Raw genomic sequence first — 18,670 nt, forward strand, 5'->3', positions numbered from 1 at the left:
ATACCTATCACTATTTCAATTTCATATGAATGATGCTCAGAGAATTGCCATTTTCCTGGTATTTCCCAAATGCACCAAATTGTCAAGATGGCAGTTCTCTTGCCAATTATTATTTTTTAAATCAGGGAAAATGTTACTGAAGTGGTTGCAGTATTCTCTGACTGGGAGTAGGGTTGGGGGAGGACAGAAATGGGAAAAAATGGACACCACTTGGCTGGTCCAGTTATTTATACACATCCACAATATGACCACAGAGTCTTGTCCATAGAATCTGAGGAATGTTAAAATATGTAACAGAAGATTTTATTTTGGCACGTTGTGGGGACGCAGCAGAAAGAAGCAGGGAACTCTGAGAGCTCAGGGAATTGGTAATGATATAGCAACTTTAGGTGGCCTGTTCAAATACAGACAAATCTTATAGCTGTTTGGTGTCTGAGTCTAGCTCCAAGAGACAATATCTCACATCACAAGGCCACAAACATGGATGACACTGAATTATCCTCTCACCCTCGGAGGTCATCTTGCCATATCAGTGCTAAGGCACAGTGGGAGAACAATGTGGGGAAGGTTGTGCAGATGTTGCCCATTCTGTATAGTACTTGTCTGGATAAACAGAAGACTTCAATCTCCAAGGGCTGCCAACAACTCCTCACCAGCGCTAAATTCCCACAACAATTAAAACAACTGAAAAAGCAAAGCATGGAGAGTTCCTGTTGGGAATGGCCTCACCAAGCTACAAGTGACATGTTCTCCAAGCTCCACCCAGTCATTTATGGTTTATGATACAGAGTTTTATTTATTTTTTACATTGCAAACATTTTGTTAAGTAGAACAAACTCTTACAGCATAAACTATATTGTTTGATAACAAAAATGATACTTTTCTCAAACACAGATGGAAGAACACATGCAACAGAAACTCCAAGCAATGTTTTATTGGACATCTGCTCTTCTTGGAATGGAAACCAAAAATAGTCTTCACATTGATGAGCACTTACACAGAGAGCAATATTTGTTTATCTGCAGTGCCACCTGCTGACAGCATAAATGTATTGTCCTTCTAAATTGCTCTACGGTATGATGCATTTGCACCGCTGCCCAAATAATCAGTGCATAATAACTAGGAGTCAGCATGGCTCTCAGGAATCAGTTACAACCCAGTGTACTACTTGGAAAGTTTGCTCCCAAATGGTCTTCACTCAAGTGCTTGCAATACCTAATCTGATTGTAATTTACACCTCCTTTTACAAATCTGCTTTACATCGACAGCTGAGGATACTATATGAATCTTGCTCATTTTTACTGTCATTAGTAAAGTGTCAGAAAGATGACCCAGCACATTGGAAGAGTACACGTTAGAAGATGATCATGAATTTAACTGGACTGCTGATAAAAAGTATCATATTAAAAAGTGACAGAGTATAGAGGTCTAATAAAATCTATACCTTTTCCTGCTCACTTTTCCAAGCAGAGGATACTGTAGAATGCAAGAATGCACTGGGTGAGTCAGACAAGGTTAAAATAAAAACATACAATATTTTAAAATACTAGCAATAACAAAACAATAAATCGTTACACAAAAGCAAAAAAAAAATTTCTGGGTTTCATGAAAACCAAAACAGTTTTATTACATTTTGAACATTTAAACAAATCCTTCAAACACCAGTTAAACACAGAGGAATATGCAAGTATATACAAACACCAAAACACATTAAGAGAGACTGCTTGGAAGGACTCATATAAAACACACAGGATATATTAAAAAGACTTCAGTGACAATGACACTGGTGGGATGTCACATTCCACAGAGTCCAGTCTCAGAACATTCTGCTACTCACTCTTTCTAAACTCAGTAAAATATGCTGGGGAAAGGAGTTTAAATTTCTGCTGTGTTTAACATTCAAATACCCTTTTTGGTGGTGAGGAGGAAGCAATGTTGTTTTGATATCAATTCTAGAGCATAACAAGTAAGAGCAGCTCAATTAAACTATGTCTGATCTGAGGCAAACTGAAAAGGGTGGATAGATTCCGTGGAATACAAATGTAGTTTTAAACAGTCTAACCAATATGGAAGTAAAGTAAGTGAAGAATGACATGGTCACAAATATCTTACTCGTTTCAGAGTAGCAGCCGTGTTAGTCTGTATTCACAAAAAGAAAAGGAGTACTTGTGGCACCTTAGAGACTAACAAATTTATTTGAGCATAAGCTTTCGTGAGCTACAGCTCACTTCATTGGATGCATGCATGATGTAGCTCACGAAAGCTTATGCTCAAATAAATTTGCTAGTCTCTAAGGTGCCACAAGTACTCCTTTTCTTTTTGCAAATATCTTACTGGCAGCATTATTCAGAGAGTATGGAGAAAATTGATCTACCTCAGCAACAAAGAGGGGAAACTCTTCTGGCAGAATCCATGACTGGGGATAGAAGTTGTACTCTTCAGGAAATAGATCCTGCATTGTTCGCACTGCCCGACTCAGGGTAATTTTACGCACCATTTCTGTCATGCCTGGAGAAAATAAAGAAGTATTTGGAAGTGTTCAAGATTATTCACTTAGGCTTTGCTCTGAGCAGCAAAGTAAAGTAAGCCTGTGTGTTGTTACTTACCATATGTTTATGTGCTCTGGCCATTGTTTCCAATAGATAACTAAATATTTGAAGCTACAAGTGATACTGAGTGATTTGTAGCTTTTTACTTGGGTATTTATTTATACTGCACTTACCACCATATCACATGGTTTGGGAAAGCTTTAAGGTAGTTGCTCAAATATAAAATGGGAATAAAGGAAGGAGAATTTTTGTCGAAACATTAACTGACTCTTTGCTCCAGTCTGGAATTTTTAACTTATTTTGCCAGTGTTGCAGAGAAGGAACAGGAGACATCAATTGCTTCAGACAATTAGAATTGTTCCTTCCTAAACTATTAACCCTTATTTAAACAATTACAGTTTCACATAAAACAACTGTGAGGTCTAGTCTTTCAATGGCCCAATTCTGCCAAATTCAAATCTCATGGAAGTAAATGGGAGTTGGAAATGTTGAATACCTCACAGGAGGTGCTTAGCAGATCATGGGATCAGGCTCCATTAACATTCCTGGGAGTTAAAAGTGCCTTGTGAAGGGACTTCAGGATCTCGCTAACCTGTTTTTGTCAATTCTGCATCCTTCTCGCTCACCACATGGGAGGCAGGGTACAGCTAGGGTAAATATCATACACATGGCATGAGATTTAAACAACCAGAAAACTACAGAGCTATACCAGTGTAGGTGTATTGTCCACTTTTGTCTATATTTTTGTTCACAATCAGACAAAACTCAGTAAGTGGAGCAAAAAGTTCTATATATGGGGTTTCTTACTTACACAGCATACTAACAGTAGCAATATATCTGAAGTGAAGGACTTATATAAGTCAATACCTAAGCTCTTAATTCTTATTCAGTGGGATCTATGCTGGAATTGAATGAGAAATAATGGATCTTAAAAAAGTAGAATAGTCATAATAAGATGAGAGGTTTCAGAGGAACAGCCGTGTTAGTCTGTATTCGCAAAAAGAAAAGGAGTACTTGTGGCACCTTAGAGACTAACCAATTTATTTGAGCATGAGCTTTGCATCAACATCTGATGAAGTGAGCTGTAGCTCACGAAAGCTCATGCTCAAATAAATTGGTTAGTCTCTAAGGTGCCACAAGTACTCCTTTTCTTTTTGCGAATAAGATGAGAGTTGACATGAACTCTTCAATATTAAAAAATCCATTTAAGGAACTGTGCTTTGAGATTTTCCCAGAAACAAGCCAGAGCTCAATACAAAATAGATTTTTTTTTTTAGTAGAAACAAATCCTCTAGGAAATAGCATTTTTACTGGTGTTACAAGACACACAAGAATTGTTTAAATTATTTTAATTTAATTACAACCTAAAGATCAAGTTTCTCTGAATTAATGTTCTATATATGTACTGTTCCTTAGTGTCCCATTATACTCTCAATCCAGAAAGAGCTTGAGTTACCCATTCTGGTATTCATACCATGTCTTAACTAAATCTCTAATTATTATTGATTCATAAAACATGCCCAATAACATGAGTCAGAGTGATCCAGTTTGAACATCTTTTTTCAATATAAAACTACTCACAAATGAAGAATATGGTATACTGTGAATCAAAGTATCTACTGATGAACACAATAGGAAATTTGCCATTAATTTCAATTGGACCATGATTTGATCTGATAGATTTTTATCTGGGCAATAGTTGAGCTCTGGGGTCCACTCCCAACATAAGAAGCCATGAAGCCCGGTTTCATTTCATATTTATCTTCTGGTTAATGAAGGCTTTCAGAAGCATCCAAAACGCTCTTTCACTTTACTTAATTACTGGTTAATTTTAGCATCCCTTTTACTTGATCAAAGCCTCAGGATCCAAATCCAGTGTACTTTATGCGACTTCTACCCCTTATCATGATTGCATCTAAGAATTTAGATATTTGATAACTGCAGAAAGCTATCAACAGGAGAGTGCAAAAGACTGAACACAATCTAGACAAAAGGTCCAAGGAAGATTCAAGATAACAAAAGATGGCACCATTTGTTTAAGGCTTTGTTATTCCAACTGTAATCATCACTACGCAAGCAGCAAACACTCTCCTTGATGGTGAAACAGATAATCAGCCATTTACTTGCATCAGGATGAGAACACCAGACTTTTGATCAAAATAAGATGAAACCTTTCCTATTTTGCAGAGCGTTACAAGTGGTAACTGCCCAGCATATTACCAATAAGGTGGGTGAATGATTCAGAAACAGCATGAAAAACAGTTTAAAAACATTTCTTTAACTTCAAGCACAAGATTAATTACCTGGAAACTTGTTGACTTGACCTGAGAATATGTCATTATCATGAAATGATACCCCATGCCAATAGATATCACAGGGCAAGCGTCGACCAAATGGAAACTGGAAAAAAGATACAATACAGATTTTGAAAGAGATTGGCTACACGTACAAGTTTCTTACCTCTGTAAAAGTTCAAATAAAATATAAGCCCTTCAAAGAACAGCATTCTGGACATCAGTAAAGTCCACGCTTTATATCTAGTGCCCAACTTTAATGGGAAGAGCTTATTGTAAGATATCAAAGTTGAGGCCTCTGCTAGTGTGTGAATTAAAAGCTATTTTTAAAAAAAATTATTCAACTTTCTTTCTCTCATTAAATATGAGAGAAAGATGTGGGCTTCTTTGCCACTACTCTTTTGTAAATAATTATTGTTAAAATTTAATTTACTAACTTAACTCTGGACACACACAAATTAATAATAATTTAAATTAGCAGTATTTAAAGTATTACTTTTTCCAAAATTTGACTGCAGCTTTTCAACCAAACTGAATCATATGTTTGAGCTCAGGCTCAAAACTTAAAACTGAGTGCTCAGAACAGGATGTTTAAATTTAAACACAGTCGCTTTACATGGTTTTAAAACTCCTCATTGGAAACCAGGAAAAAAAATCAAACTGCATAGGAGCATGGGGTTGGGGGAGCAGTGATGCACAGATAGGTCTTGTCTCCTGTAACATTCCTCCACGCCCCCTGGGGGCTGTGAAGGGGGAGCAAGGAGCATCACTTTTCCAACCTGGGCTTTGAGGCGAGCATCAGAAACTGCTGCTCTCCTACCCTGCCCTTACGCAGGGAGCCCTGACATCCCTCCTCACCCCCCCACAGCCCTCTAGAGGTGCATGGAGGAGCAATGTTCAAGGGGGGCAGCGAGCAGCAATGCCAGCTGCTCCATGCATCCAGGTCTGTTTCCCCACATGGACGCAGGAGGGGAGTGCAAGAGTTAGGGGTGCAGGAGCAAAGTGCAGGGATTAGGGACACAGGAGGGAGGTGCAGGGATTAGGGGTGAAGGGGGCACAGTGCAGAAATTAGGGGTGTAGGAGGGGGGTGCATGGGTTGGGGCAAAGGGGGCACAGGGCAGGGGTTAGGGGCAAAGGGGAGGATGGGGAGCCTATGGATCCCACAGAGGCCAGTGACAATGGGGGGGCACCACACCCACAGGGGTCAGGGATGCCAAAATACAAGTTCGCCCAGGGTGCCATTTTCCCTAAGGCCGTCCCTGTTACCAGATTTTAAATAAATAACACATTTCTAAAGTACAAAGTGAGAAAGATGTACTATACTTTTCAGTATCAACCAGGTGCCAACTATAATTTATACTTAGGGGCCTACCAAATTCATGGCTGTGAAAAACATGTCATGGACCATGAAATAAGCCCTCCACCATGAAATCTCGCTATTGGAGAGGAGAAGAAGGGGCAGGGCTGAGGTCACCCCATCTGGGGGCTCCTACGGTTCCCCAGGCTCCAGCTGCTAGTCCCCGGGCTGGACAGGGACGGGATTTACTCTTCCCCTGAACAGCCACTCTCAGTGGGAGACCAGACCCACTTGTGGGTACCTTCCCCCCACCGCAGGAATCTCTGTGGCAGCAGTTGGGCTCTGAAGGCAGCACAGAAGTGAGGGTGGCAATCCTGCAAACCCCCCCCCACACACACACACACACACCAGCTTTGTGCCCTCTCCAGATCCCTCTTTTGGGTTGGGAACCCCACCATTACAACACCATGAAATTTCAAATGCAAACCTCTGAAAATGTGAAATTGACTAATTTTCAAATCCAGCGGCCATGAAATTGACCAAAATGGACCTAAATTTGGTAGAACTGTATTTATAATATTTTGTTCATTTTATTAGCAGCAAATGGACAGCTTTTTAGCTCTGTGATAGGAGGTACATAAAGAATGAATGAGAAATCCATATTTGTCATTTTCTTCTGGATATTAGTATTATTTTTTAAAGAAACGAAAAATAATAACGGAAGTTAAACAAACAAGCAAGCTTGCAAACAGACCAATCATAGGTGAAATGTTTATTTGAATTTATCAACTGGAGCAGAGAAATTATCCCTACAGCATTAGCCACTCACACATGTGAAAAGGTAATTCTGCCATAATTACATATACTGCACTTTTGCTTCCTATTATCAAAAGATAGGTCATTCAAAAAATTAAGCAGTGAATTAAAACAGTGTAAAGCCTCTCAACCTCAACCAGTCAACCCTAGCAGGAAAGGCTATATTCATGAGGTCAGTTTCCCAAATACACAATATGTAACCCATAAATCAAAATGTTGTTTGGTCAAAATGTATACACTAATTTTCTCTAAATCACTCCTCTAGGGCTATTCTCTTGAAAAATGGATTACACAGTCATTGCTACCTATCCAAAATCAATATCTTTTCCTCCTGTGAATCTGTGTAGGTGCATTAATTAAATGTGTCATATAGAGAATTATTTGCAAGAAGATATTGTACTAGGAGATTAAATCACTTCAAGACAAACAAGTTATACTTCCGCTTCCAGTCATAACACTTTTAGGATCCTATCCTGTGAAATTTTAGCATCCTCAATTAAGCAATTTAACTATTAAAAACAAACTCTAGCAGCACATTGAGCCCTTACTAAACTCAATATACACTACAGCAATTTCTCTGGCTGTTTATGGTTAAGTTCAATTTCCCTCCATGAAAGAAATCCTTATTAGCCCTGACTTATTTTAGACAAAAGAAAGAAAATTTTAAAAAAAAGTTAGAAACTTTTCATGAATCTGTTCCTTTATTTGCAACTTTAGTTAAAATTTCAGTTTATTTAGTAAATAACTTTGAAAAAATAATCAAAACACTAATTCCTTTCTCCACTTCCTAATTCATAGGAGTAACATGCACAACATAACAGAGCTAGAAAGCTCTGGTCTCATTTCATTATTATTCAGACTGCAAAGAGAAAAAAAAATGTGTTTTTGCATGTGTGAAAATTAATTCCGTTAGGCTCTGAAAGACAATTAGTGGCCTTAAACCTTCTCTCCACAGGTATATTCAGAATAGAAATTCTTTGCTGGTTCTCAGACTGCCCTTCCCACTAAAAACTTGAACAATTTATTTATTTATTAAATGAAATTGAAATGAAGTGAAAAAAATTTGCATTTATATAGCACCTTTCATCTACAGAGGATATCGAAGAACTTTACAAACACTGCACAGAAACCATTTCACAATGGATGAAGTGTAAGCACCTCAGGGCTGGAACATGGCTGCATTTTGCACCAGAATGTTACTCAACAGTTTGAAGGTGAAAGGGACTTCCCCACTCTGAGCAAATCAAGTGAGTATTTACACAAATAAAATGATGGATTTACCCAAAAGCAGGTCTAACACCCTGACTCTTCTGAAATGCCCCGGGTTCTTCAGTGTCTAAACCAGGGGTAGACAACCTATGGCACGTGTGCCGAAGGCGGCATGCACGCTGATTGTCAGTGGCACTCACACTGCCCGGGTCCAGGCCACCGGTCCAGGGGCCTCTGCATTTTAATTTAATTTTAAATAAAGCTTCTTAAACATTTAAAAACCTTATTTACTTTACATTCAACAATAGTTTAGTTATATATTATAGACTTATAGAAAGAGACCTTCTAAAAATGTTAAAATGTGTTACTGGCACGCGAAACCTTAAATTAGAGTGAATGAATGAAGACTCGGCACACCACTTCTGAAAGCTTGCTGACCCCTGGCTCCAAACCATGATTTAAACTTCAGAATATAGTTTATAAACAAACAGGTCAGCACCTTGGGCCTACTCTGGCAGCTAAACCCATTTTAAATCATCCCTTTGAGGAGTCTCTCTATGTTTTAATGGCTCTTTTTTCATGCCCACCTGATGCAGAGGGAAAAGGGGACATTATTATGGCATCCCTTGTACCCTAATAATACCCAGACCTATGGTTAGCTGGTATAAGCAGCCTCAGGTCTCTAATTTATGCCAGGCACTGGGCAGATGCACAACAGCCACAGGATTTGGGGACCATAAAAATAGCTAAAGCCACCTTTCTCCCTTTCTTCGCAGTCTTGTGCTGAGATGACAAGAGAATCTGGTCCCTGGAGCTTTCAGTACAAAACAACTTTGAGGCTGTGCCTGTAAACAATTAATCTTAACTCTTCAAGCCATTTATTTAATGCCCTCCAAGTCTGAACAAAAAAGATCTTCGTCTGAACAAAACCAGAAGAGAGAACATAAAATGAACAGATTTGTTTTCACAACTCTGACCCAATTAATAATCAATCAATCACAGTCAAACTGCTCTGACAAGGCTTTTCTAGCTCTTGATAGGAAGCCATTAATTTAAACTGTGTCCCGCGGGTCACATCAGTCTGTTCCATCATGTTACGGACAAGCTAAGTGACTCTTGGCTTCTTGTCAGCTTTTACTACCATAGAATTTCAAACTGTTTCTCTGCTGCTGTGCCTCTACTGAATAGATAGATAAATGGAGCATTTAATGCTAGGACATTTGAGGTCTCAGCCACATACTTCTTCCATTTTCCTGTTTGTGTCTAGTGAAAGGTTAATCTACTGATGAATAAATTCAAGGTGCAAGCTTAATTTATGCCCATTATTTTATTTGGGACATCATGTCCATTTCAAGAATCTGACACACTAAGTCAGATAGTCCACTCTAGAGGCATTAATACTTGCTTCAGTGGTATGCACATTACAATTCTGCAGTGCATGTTGTGAGCTCCACACCTGTGCATCAGCCAAGACACAGCTCTTGCTGTTGTAATTTTATTCAAAATTCTCACACCTGAAAGTTATATTGTTTTCCTATTTGTTGCTTTTGATAGCAGAATTTGAACCTGTCAATTACCCTCCTCGGAATCTTTCCCATCTTCTTGATATACCAATGTTAGCATATATATGCATTCTCTACTCAGCTTTAATGTTATTGTTCTCTATGGTATATTTAAACAATTTAGCTTCATTTACTCAACCAACTTTGACCAAGCTGATTGTCAATCACAGCTGAAAATGGTAGACAGGGCCCTCTTTGATTACTAGCTAACAAGGCAATCACATTATCTCTCACAGATCATATTTGCATGGCCCATCACCACTGTTCCCTCTAAGCTGTGCCCACACACACAGATCCTAAACCCCGCACACATTGCAAAACACTGCACACACAAAAATTTGCACAGAAGACATTTTTTGCACACACGGCCAGTCAAAAATTAGAGGGAACGTTGCCCATCACTGCAAGTTAAAGCAAAGCACTTCACCCTTGGTTTTCAGTCATCTTCCTAACTACAGAATTTCAAATAATTCCTCTGCCCTTTTTTATTACTTCATATACCAGAATGTCCCAGGATATTAGAGAGACAAGGTGGGTGAGAGAATATATTTTATTGAACCAACTTCTGCTGCTGAAAGAGACAAACTTTCAAGCTTATGCAGAGCTTACCTCACCTATCTTGTTTCTGTCCAACATAATGATCTTCTGGAAAGCACTGAAGAGTAAAAGTTATTCCCAAACAAAATGTTTATGTAAAAAGAAAAAGTTATAATGTGAAGGTTGATAGTGTTTCAGTGAAGTCCAGCTAACCTTCCTCTGCTATACCGCACTGAGACACAGTAGCATCCTGGTCTCTGAGGTTGCTACAGTACTGGGAAGACTGCAGATGTAATTAAAGTCAATTAACCCATTTCGGTACTGACACTTGGGTGGCAGTTATTGGACTAATGAGGCAATTGGCTCAGTACTGTAATTGGGAGGATATATATTTGGGAGGAAAAGGAAGTAAAAGGGACTTACAGGATGAGCATGGGAGAAGAGAGGAGAGAAAGCTGTGGGGCAATCACCTCCTGCTATATACCTGTGGTTCTTTATGTTTTAAAACTGAAGATTAAATGCACACATGGTGAAAGAAAACATCTTGCACAGATTTGTAGCTAGGAGACCACAAGAAAAGGCTAGGCAGCAGTACTCACACAGCAGGTGAAGAGATGCCTTGTGACAGGCACCCGAAAAGTTATACTTTCTTTATAAAAACTCGACACAGCTTTGAGGAAAAAAATTAAATGACAAAATATTAACAGTTAAAGGATCCAGTTAGTTCCACACTGCCATACAATCATTCACTAATACCCCCAACCAATTTCCAACACCCACCCAAATTAAACAGTCACCATATTTGTTCTGTAACAGAAATATGATGTTGAATGCATACGGATTACTGTTATATGTTGTTTATTACATGTATAGTTAAGACTTTGAAAGAAATATAGTCCCAGGGGACACTATAGCAATATTCGATAATTCTCATCATGTAGTATGTTGGAGTAGAGAATTACATTTCATTAATAGAATCGGAATATCAATCTGGTGTTATGAAATGCAATTGATTATATGGTGATGTATTTGGAGAGAAGTTAGGATTAGAGTTTAAAAGACAGGCTTATAATGAAAAGCTTACTTCAACCTTAACTATGGAGCAGCAGCACAGGAATGGGCTAGTTCCTTATATCCGCATTTGAGATATGAGATGAAATGAGATGAAAAGCAGGGACTATACTGACATTCAGCATGACAAGTCAAGTTATCCCTGCTACAAAACAATTCTTTCTAAAATAAGAACAGGAAGAAGTCAGTGCAGCCTTCCAACATGTAGCAGCAAGAGAACACACAAAGGGACGAACTAGTCTCTAATGTAAGGACCTCCATGGGTTATACAAGGGGTGAATTTAGCCCAACAGCAATATCAGCCTAGTCATCTTTTGTGATATGTAGGATACATATAAGGGGCAGGGATAGTGAAGCTATAACACAGGATGCAAGAGTTTCAGAAAGTGTCTTTTTTATTTTTTTTTAGACAATAAAAACAAAGTTAAGCTTATTTTGAATATAACCCCCACGGACATGGTACACTAGTTCTAGATGTTCTTACATTAGTCACTGCTCTATATTCTTGGCAGTTATACCATTACTGTCCTTGTTAGATCCAGATGTGCTTTATGGTATAGGAGCTCTTCCCAACATTCACATCTGTCTGCAACTGGCCCTCAACATTCTAGAGAAGCAGGTAGGTGCTATGCTACCAGAGCTGTTGCGATGCACCTCTCCAATGCAGGCTGTAATACTTGGTACTTTGAACTTTATTTTTCTTTCCCAAGTTCCTCAGAACTTATTTGTTTCACAATGGCATTTAATCCAATTTGCCAGACTTACCAAGCACTATTTAGGGGAGAGGAAAGTTTTGTCTTCATTTTATTCCTGAAAACCCAGTTCTAGGATGCCTATCTGGTAACCTAACAGGCAGCAGACATCCCAGATAGATCCTAGTTCTTCCCAGCTCACAGTAATGAAGACAAGAAAGGGCCTTGGGGCTGCTGGACAATCAAAAAAATCAGATATCTCCATCTGTGTATGGTCACATTGATAAAAGCCACAACAATACTCTAAGCCAAGTTAACAAAAGTGGGAGTTACATAACAGCCTGGTTACCTAATTCCCTACAAAAATGGGATAGACGGGGGGGGGGGGGGGGAAGAGTACCCATACACCCTCTTATTAGAAGATAAACCCTTATTCAGACACAGAAGTTTTTAACAGGTAGAGTAAAACCCCCAACCAAAGTCAGGCATACACAGCCTGTCATTCTTCCTTTGTCCTTCCTCGGCCTCCACCCACATCTCTCCCAAGGCAGCAGAACCTTACACAGCTGAAGATCCACCTGGGCTTGTCTACACACACAATTTGCACTGGTTTATACTAGAGGTGCGATGTTGCACCGATTTAGCTATCATTGCAACCTTGTATGCAGATGCTCTTAACACACTTTAAACAACAAAGGCAAGCTACATTCGCACACAAAGTTACAGTGGGTTAGCTAAACTGGTGCAACATTATCGGTGCCTCAGAAACTATTATTACAAAATAATCAGAAAGGTAATTTACTGCTCAGACTGTGTTCCTCCTACAAGAACTGACAAAGAAGCCTATAACAGAAATGGGAGTGCAAGAAAATTCTGTTCTTTGGGCCACAAGGGAGAATACCATCTGCAACACACGAAATACAACTTTAGCTTTGGTAGATATAAGAAAGGAGTTATTTGACTTTAGAATATATTTGCTTTAGAATATATTCATTTGTTCTAACACATACAGCTATTGAGATCTTAAACTTAGTTTTATCTTCCCTTTAAGAAAAGCATTTCAACTCACCTTTAAATCTACATCAAACATCTAACAGAAAATATATTAGGAGAAGACTGAGAATGATTGACAGAGATGTCTGTGAAAGAAATCCTTATAATTTCAGCCAGAGGAGATAATAATCTTTCTTGAAATATCCTTGCAGAAGTGGAAAATTAATTTCTAAAATTCCAAATGAAAAATCTCTTACAAAGATGTGAACTTAGGGGTCAGTATGGGCACACTGTCTATGTTTTTTCTAATTCTCACTGTTTTAAAAGCACCCCTTATTGTTTAGGCTTCTATTCCTTCTCTCATGTTAAATCCAGGATAATGTGGGTTTCCTAATAAAATTCATAGAAAACTTCATAGCATTGGGCTGATGCACTTTAGCTGTTTGTATCATGGTGCAGCAATATTGCTGAAACAAAGCCATTCAGAAATGCCGCTGTAACTATGGCAACCAGTGTTCAGAATGTAAGAATCCAACCAGAAGTAGCATGTCACACTGTAATATTGCTTACTATTAGGAATGGAAATTACCAGTAAGTGGATGCCTACTTTATGAGAACAGAGTCTAGCAGTGCCTCCTGCCAGTCATGTAAGCAAACACAAGTCAACCTGAATCAAATATTATAAATAGGAGCAAAATAAAAGGATGGAATAGGCTAATTAAAAAATATGTATAAAGGAGGGAGTAAAAAGGTAGGGACGGGAGAGAAGGGGACATAAGAAGTTAAAGCTCAAAATCTGACAAACCTAAAAAGGTATTTAATCTGGAGCAGGAGAAGGGGAAAACCTCCAAATCATTAGCTTTAAATATATAATTTTTACTCTTATTGCCCAGAAGTTTTAAGAAGTTGCATTTTTTTTCTTTGGGTTTTTTTTCCTGGTGGTTTGTTGTTGTTTTTTTAAATTATGGTGTGGGTGGCTGCAGGGCTCCCACAAGAAACAGTTTGTGGTCCCTCTGCTGGGTCTGTAATAGAAGTTGAACACTATTCCCAGAGCTGTACCTGCGTCAGTGATACAAGTTTAGGAAGAAGGTGGCGGTACTATTGTCAATATCTCATATGCATAGTGTAGCCTTGCTTAAAAGTAATTTGTTTCTTGGATCATTAGAGTTTAGTGTTGCTCATTTTATTTTCTGTTCCATATTTCTTGTCTTTTCTAACCCATACACATGTATCAGCTAAACAATAGATTTCACTTTCTTCACTCTCCTCCATTGTACCAAAACAGAATATTCAGCTCTTACTAGTATAAAATCTTAATTTACATTTTTCTTGTTCCTTCTTTATATAATATATACTTATTATTTCATAAGAGGAATCAAATTCAAATCTGATGGTATGACACCAGACTTTGAAGGTGAAAATATATGTTCAGCATTTAGTATTCAATATACAACAATTCTAACGAAATAAAATCATTCCAGAATTCCATTGTAACAATGGTAGCATACATTCAATGTACTTCAACTGAAATACTACTATAATTGGAGGAAAATGTGTCCCTGGAGTATGCATTTACAGTACAGAACTCCCTTCCCAACATCCTTATGGAGAAACTAGTCCTTTGTGTCCTATACTCAGTCAGGATACAAATGGTAAGCCAGTTCAAAGTGATTAAACACCTCCAAGTGCTTTGTAATGGAATTTAAAATGGGATTTTTTTTGTAATCAGTACTACCATTTTATTTTCCTTTAAAGTGTCTATTTTCCTGGCCTTAGAGACAGTGTGTGATGAACTCCCACTAATGTTAAAGTGAGCTTCAAAGCTACATGAGAGCATTAAAAGAGAGAGAGAGACTCTCTCCCAAACTAGCCAAAAGCAGCATGTGTTTGGGGATTTATCAAATAGCCACAACTGGCCCTACCATAAAATGAAGCCTTTAAAACATGTAGGAAATATCATGGTATTTTTAGTTTGAAATTTCTTACTCATGAAGAACAGCACTATTTAAAAGTTGTTGGAACTTTGTAAAGAAAAATAAATTGTCATATAAGAGAAAGATGGAAAATGAGTGACTAATTTACAACAAATAGTCTTTCTGAATACAGAAATCACAGTATAGACTACACCACATACTGGATACATGCATTTCTCTGGTGGCCGCCCACTGTCTAATCAGCATCTGAAAAGCCCTACAGCAAACAAATAAACAAAACTGAATCAAAGACGTCAGTCTAGAATTCTGTAGATTAATTAATTATCCAGCAAAGGAAGACAAAGCATTCAGCAAACAGCAATTCTTTCTGAATTAGGTGAATGTTGCTGAAAATAAAAACAGACTCTGAAGCTTCAAAAGACTGAGCAGAAGCAGAATACATCGAACAGGATCCCTCAACATGTGTTAAAGCATTGTATTTTATACCTAGTAGTATATATTAATAATTATGCACACTTTCTGTAAGGTCCTGGCCTCTAAAACTTTCACCACTCTCTCTAGTCTTAATATTGTACTAAAATTAGTGGCTCTCAAAGAAAATAATATGATATCATTTGTGGAAGTCTCTAGCTTTAGGTTCTCTCAATGTTTATTAGGCTTGGCACCCTTGCACTTGGCTCCCGAAGGCTAGCAGTGTTGTGGAGTTTCATACGAAGGCCATGTCTACCTAGAGACCTTATAGTGAAAGAGCTGTACCGATGTAAGATCTCTTGTGTAGCCACTCTATGCCGACAGAAGAACAACATAATTAACATGTCTCCTGTCAACATAATTAAACCATCCCCAATGAGCAGCAGGAGCTTTCCCGCTGACATAGAATTGTGCACACTACCACTTAGGCTGGAAAAATGTATATCACACAAGGCTGTGGTTTTTCACTCCCCTGAGCAACATAACTTTTGCTGACATAAGTGGTAGTGTAGACATGGTGTAATGTTAGTTAAGATATGTGAAAAGTCTTACATGACTAATCCCCGCACAGCCAGTGATGCCGACAGCTTGTGAAGGAAGAGTCATCCTCCTCCTGCCTCTGGCAGAGGACAGAGAAATGAAGCCATGTTGGAGGATTGCTGAGGCAGTTAGAAGGGGTAAAATGCTGTGGGGACCTTTATGGGCAGCCCCAAGCAATTAAAAGAAATGCAGAAATCAGACAGATACCAAATGACACAAAAAGATAAGAAAGAAATAACAGAAGAATTGTCATCTGGAGCAGCCCAATGGCTCCTCCTATTGGCAAATTCCATAAGCAAACTTTTTTTTAAAATCAATTCATCTTTAATCCACTTTCTAAACACTCCCTTGTAAACACTGATGACAACACAAACATCAGATGTCAAAACAGGCCAAAAAACATTTTGCTACATTTCTCTGTATTGCTTTTAGATGTTAGTAGCAGCATTATTTAAAGGAAGTGAAAATACCTCCTAAAGAAGTGAATCCGCTGGAAGAAGAAGGGGGAGAAAACGAGGTTTGTTTGGGACTGGATGGGGGGATTCTTTTTTAAACAGATTCAGAAATAAAAAGTCTCCCAGAAAATCAAACTTTTTACATTTTCAAAATTAATCTGTGATGGTAAAGGTAACAATCCTGCATAAAACATTTATTTATATATGGAAGTATAAATTAACAGAGCTTCAATAAGTGAAGAGTCTATTTTTCTACAGGTGTTTTATTAATGTAAAATGCAGTGCTTCAGTGTTTTTGTATGACATTTGTTGTTTCCAGTTATAAATACAAAGTATTGCTTTTAGATTCCTATTCTCATTAGAAGCCTTTAATATTTATATTTCAGAAAGATATTGTGCTTGATTCTCCATGGTCCTGTACTCTGTGTAGTTATTTACATCAGTGTAAAGTGGATATAAATTGCTACCCAATTTGCTCTGGTGTAAATGGTGCAGGGTAACAGAGAATTGGGCCTATTGTTTACCACCGACGTTTCAGACATCAACAATAAAGCTGCCCATTAAGTTAGGTTAGACATGTCAGCTATTTTCAATATAATGATCTTATATTGAAGTAGCTCCTTTGATCCCAAAGGATTCTAAAGCACTTTAAAAGCTATCACTTCACTCACTGAGTTATAGCCACCTCTAGGATGAAACATGGTAACTGGCACATACAAGCAACAGTACAGAAAAGTTTAGGACCAGAAGTGACGAATGCTGCAACCAACAGCAACTGCAGGAGCCAGAAAAAAGTACTCAAAGTGGAATTTAAAGAGGAGTTTTGGAGGTCTGAAGGCTACATGCCTGCTCCTTCGGCATCCCCTCATCCCCACCCCACCTTTGCCTTCCCCCTCTGGAAATCAATACAGGAGACTCTGAAAGCACTGCAATGGTTTATGTAAGTGATTACTGAAAACACAGCACAATATATGCTGTTCAATACAGGTAAACCTAATTTTACAAAGTTCTCAGAGACATCCAAACCCTTCATAAAAAACTGGGGGCTTTGATAATCAGGAGATTTGTACTACAAAGCTGTGAAGCCCAAAAGCTGTGAAGCTCTTAAGAAAGCAAGTTTTCAAGTCTCCAGAGCACTTACATGTAAGGATGCAGCAACTACCATGCTGTAACTAGTACAGCAAGGTGTAGTAACCAGTGTACTAGCTGGAGCTTCAGCCCAGTGCAGAAGACTAGCAAGGACTCATAACAGAACTATGTGCCCAATGGAAAGTGTGGTAGTACAATGGCCAATGAATACTTTGGTGTCTTTGTCAGGGCCACCACCCAGGAGCCAGAAGGCAACCGTCCTGGGCTGTCCCATAAAATGAACTGTTCAACAGCAAGTCACTCTTGATAAAAGCAGCAAGAGAGGCATGTCTGACTGATGCCTGATACAGCCATAGAGAAGGGATGCAGGAGCCACTGCAGGGAAGATGTTCAGTGAATAGATCACAGAGACAATATGAGGAGCCTGGATTTGCTAAGGAATTTGGAGGACTTCAAAAGATCAGAAGAATGTTCAGGGTAACAAAAACAGGGAACATAGAGAGGGAGGTTGCAAGAAAACAGGAGAGCAGTGGTCAAAGAAAGGCATCAGGGAGGGAGAAGGGCCAGAACCATGTGGTGGGGCTACAAGGGGTCAGGTCAGAAAGGAGCTCTAATCCCATCTTGCCCCAAGCACTATGAATCCTTCTAGAACCCATGCAAGTCAGTGAATCAGCATTGCCATCCCTATTTAATAAACTGCTTTCGATCAAAGTTACTTTAGTTTTCTTTGCTCATATTTGTCTGTTTATCCTCATGTTTATTTTATCATTACTCCTGCCTTTATACAGACAGTGCTAGCGCTTAGCTAAATGGACAGATAACTCACCTAGTTTCACTATAGCCTCTCCGAACGCTTCTAAATGCTTGGCTGAAATGCTCTTGGGTAAGTAACTCTTACAGCAACACTCAGTGAACAACATATCCTTGAACCAAAACTCTTTGGAGGACAATTTTCCCTCTCTCCATTGGTGACAGTCTACTACTGTCAAAAAAGCTCTGCTACTTCAAGCATTTGTCCTCTATATCACATAATGTGGCAGACCTAAAAATTGCTTATAAATGAAGAAAAAACTGCCAGGAATTGAGTGTAAGTGGAGAGTGTCATACTGCAGAAGGTATATATGGGTCACAGTGAATGGTATTTGCCACTAATTAGCAAAA

General features: G+C 38.6%; 1 protein-coding gene across 4 annotated transcripts in view; it reads right to left on the minus strand.

Annotated features, from left to right (window-relative positions):
• The window catches only part of TTLL11 (tubulin tyrosine ligase like 11), a 118,001-nt gene that overhangs the window by 92,978 nt on the left and 6,353 nt on the right, over positions 1 to 18,670 (minus strand). For all 4 annotated transcript variants that reach the window (XM_073314935.1, XM_073314937.2, XM_073314934.2 and 1 more), the window contains exons 2-3: positions 4,853 to 4,949; positions 2,375 to 2,508 (exon numbers count right to left, since the gene is read on the minus strand). In XM_073314935.1, the coding sequence (XP_073171036.1) occupies positions 2,375 to 2,508; positions 4,853 to 4,949 (231 nt within the window). The remainder of the gene's footprint in view (positions 1 to 2,374; positions 2,509 to 4,852; positions 4,950 to 18,670) is intronic.

Source organism: Lepidochelys kempii, chromosome 16, assembly GCF_965140285.1.
Source record: "Lepidochelys kempii isolate rLepKem1 chromosome 16, rLepKem1.hap1, whole genome shotgun sequence".
NCBI classification, from domain to species: Eukaryota; Metazoa; Chordata; order Testudines; family Cheloniidae; genus Lepidochelys; species Lepidochelys kempii.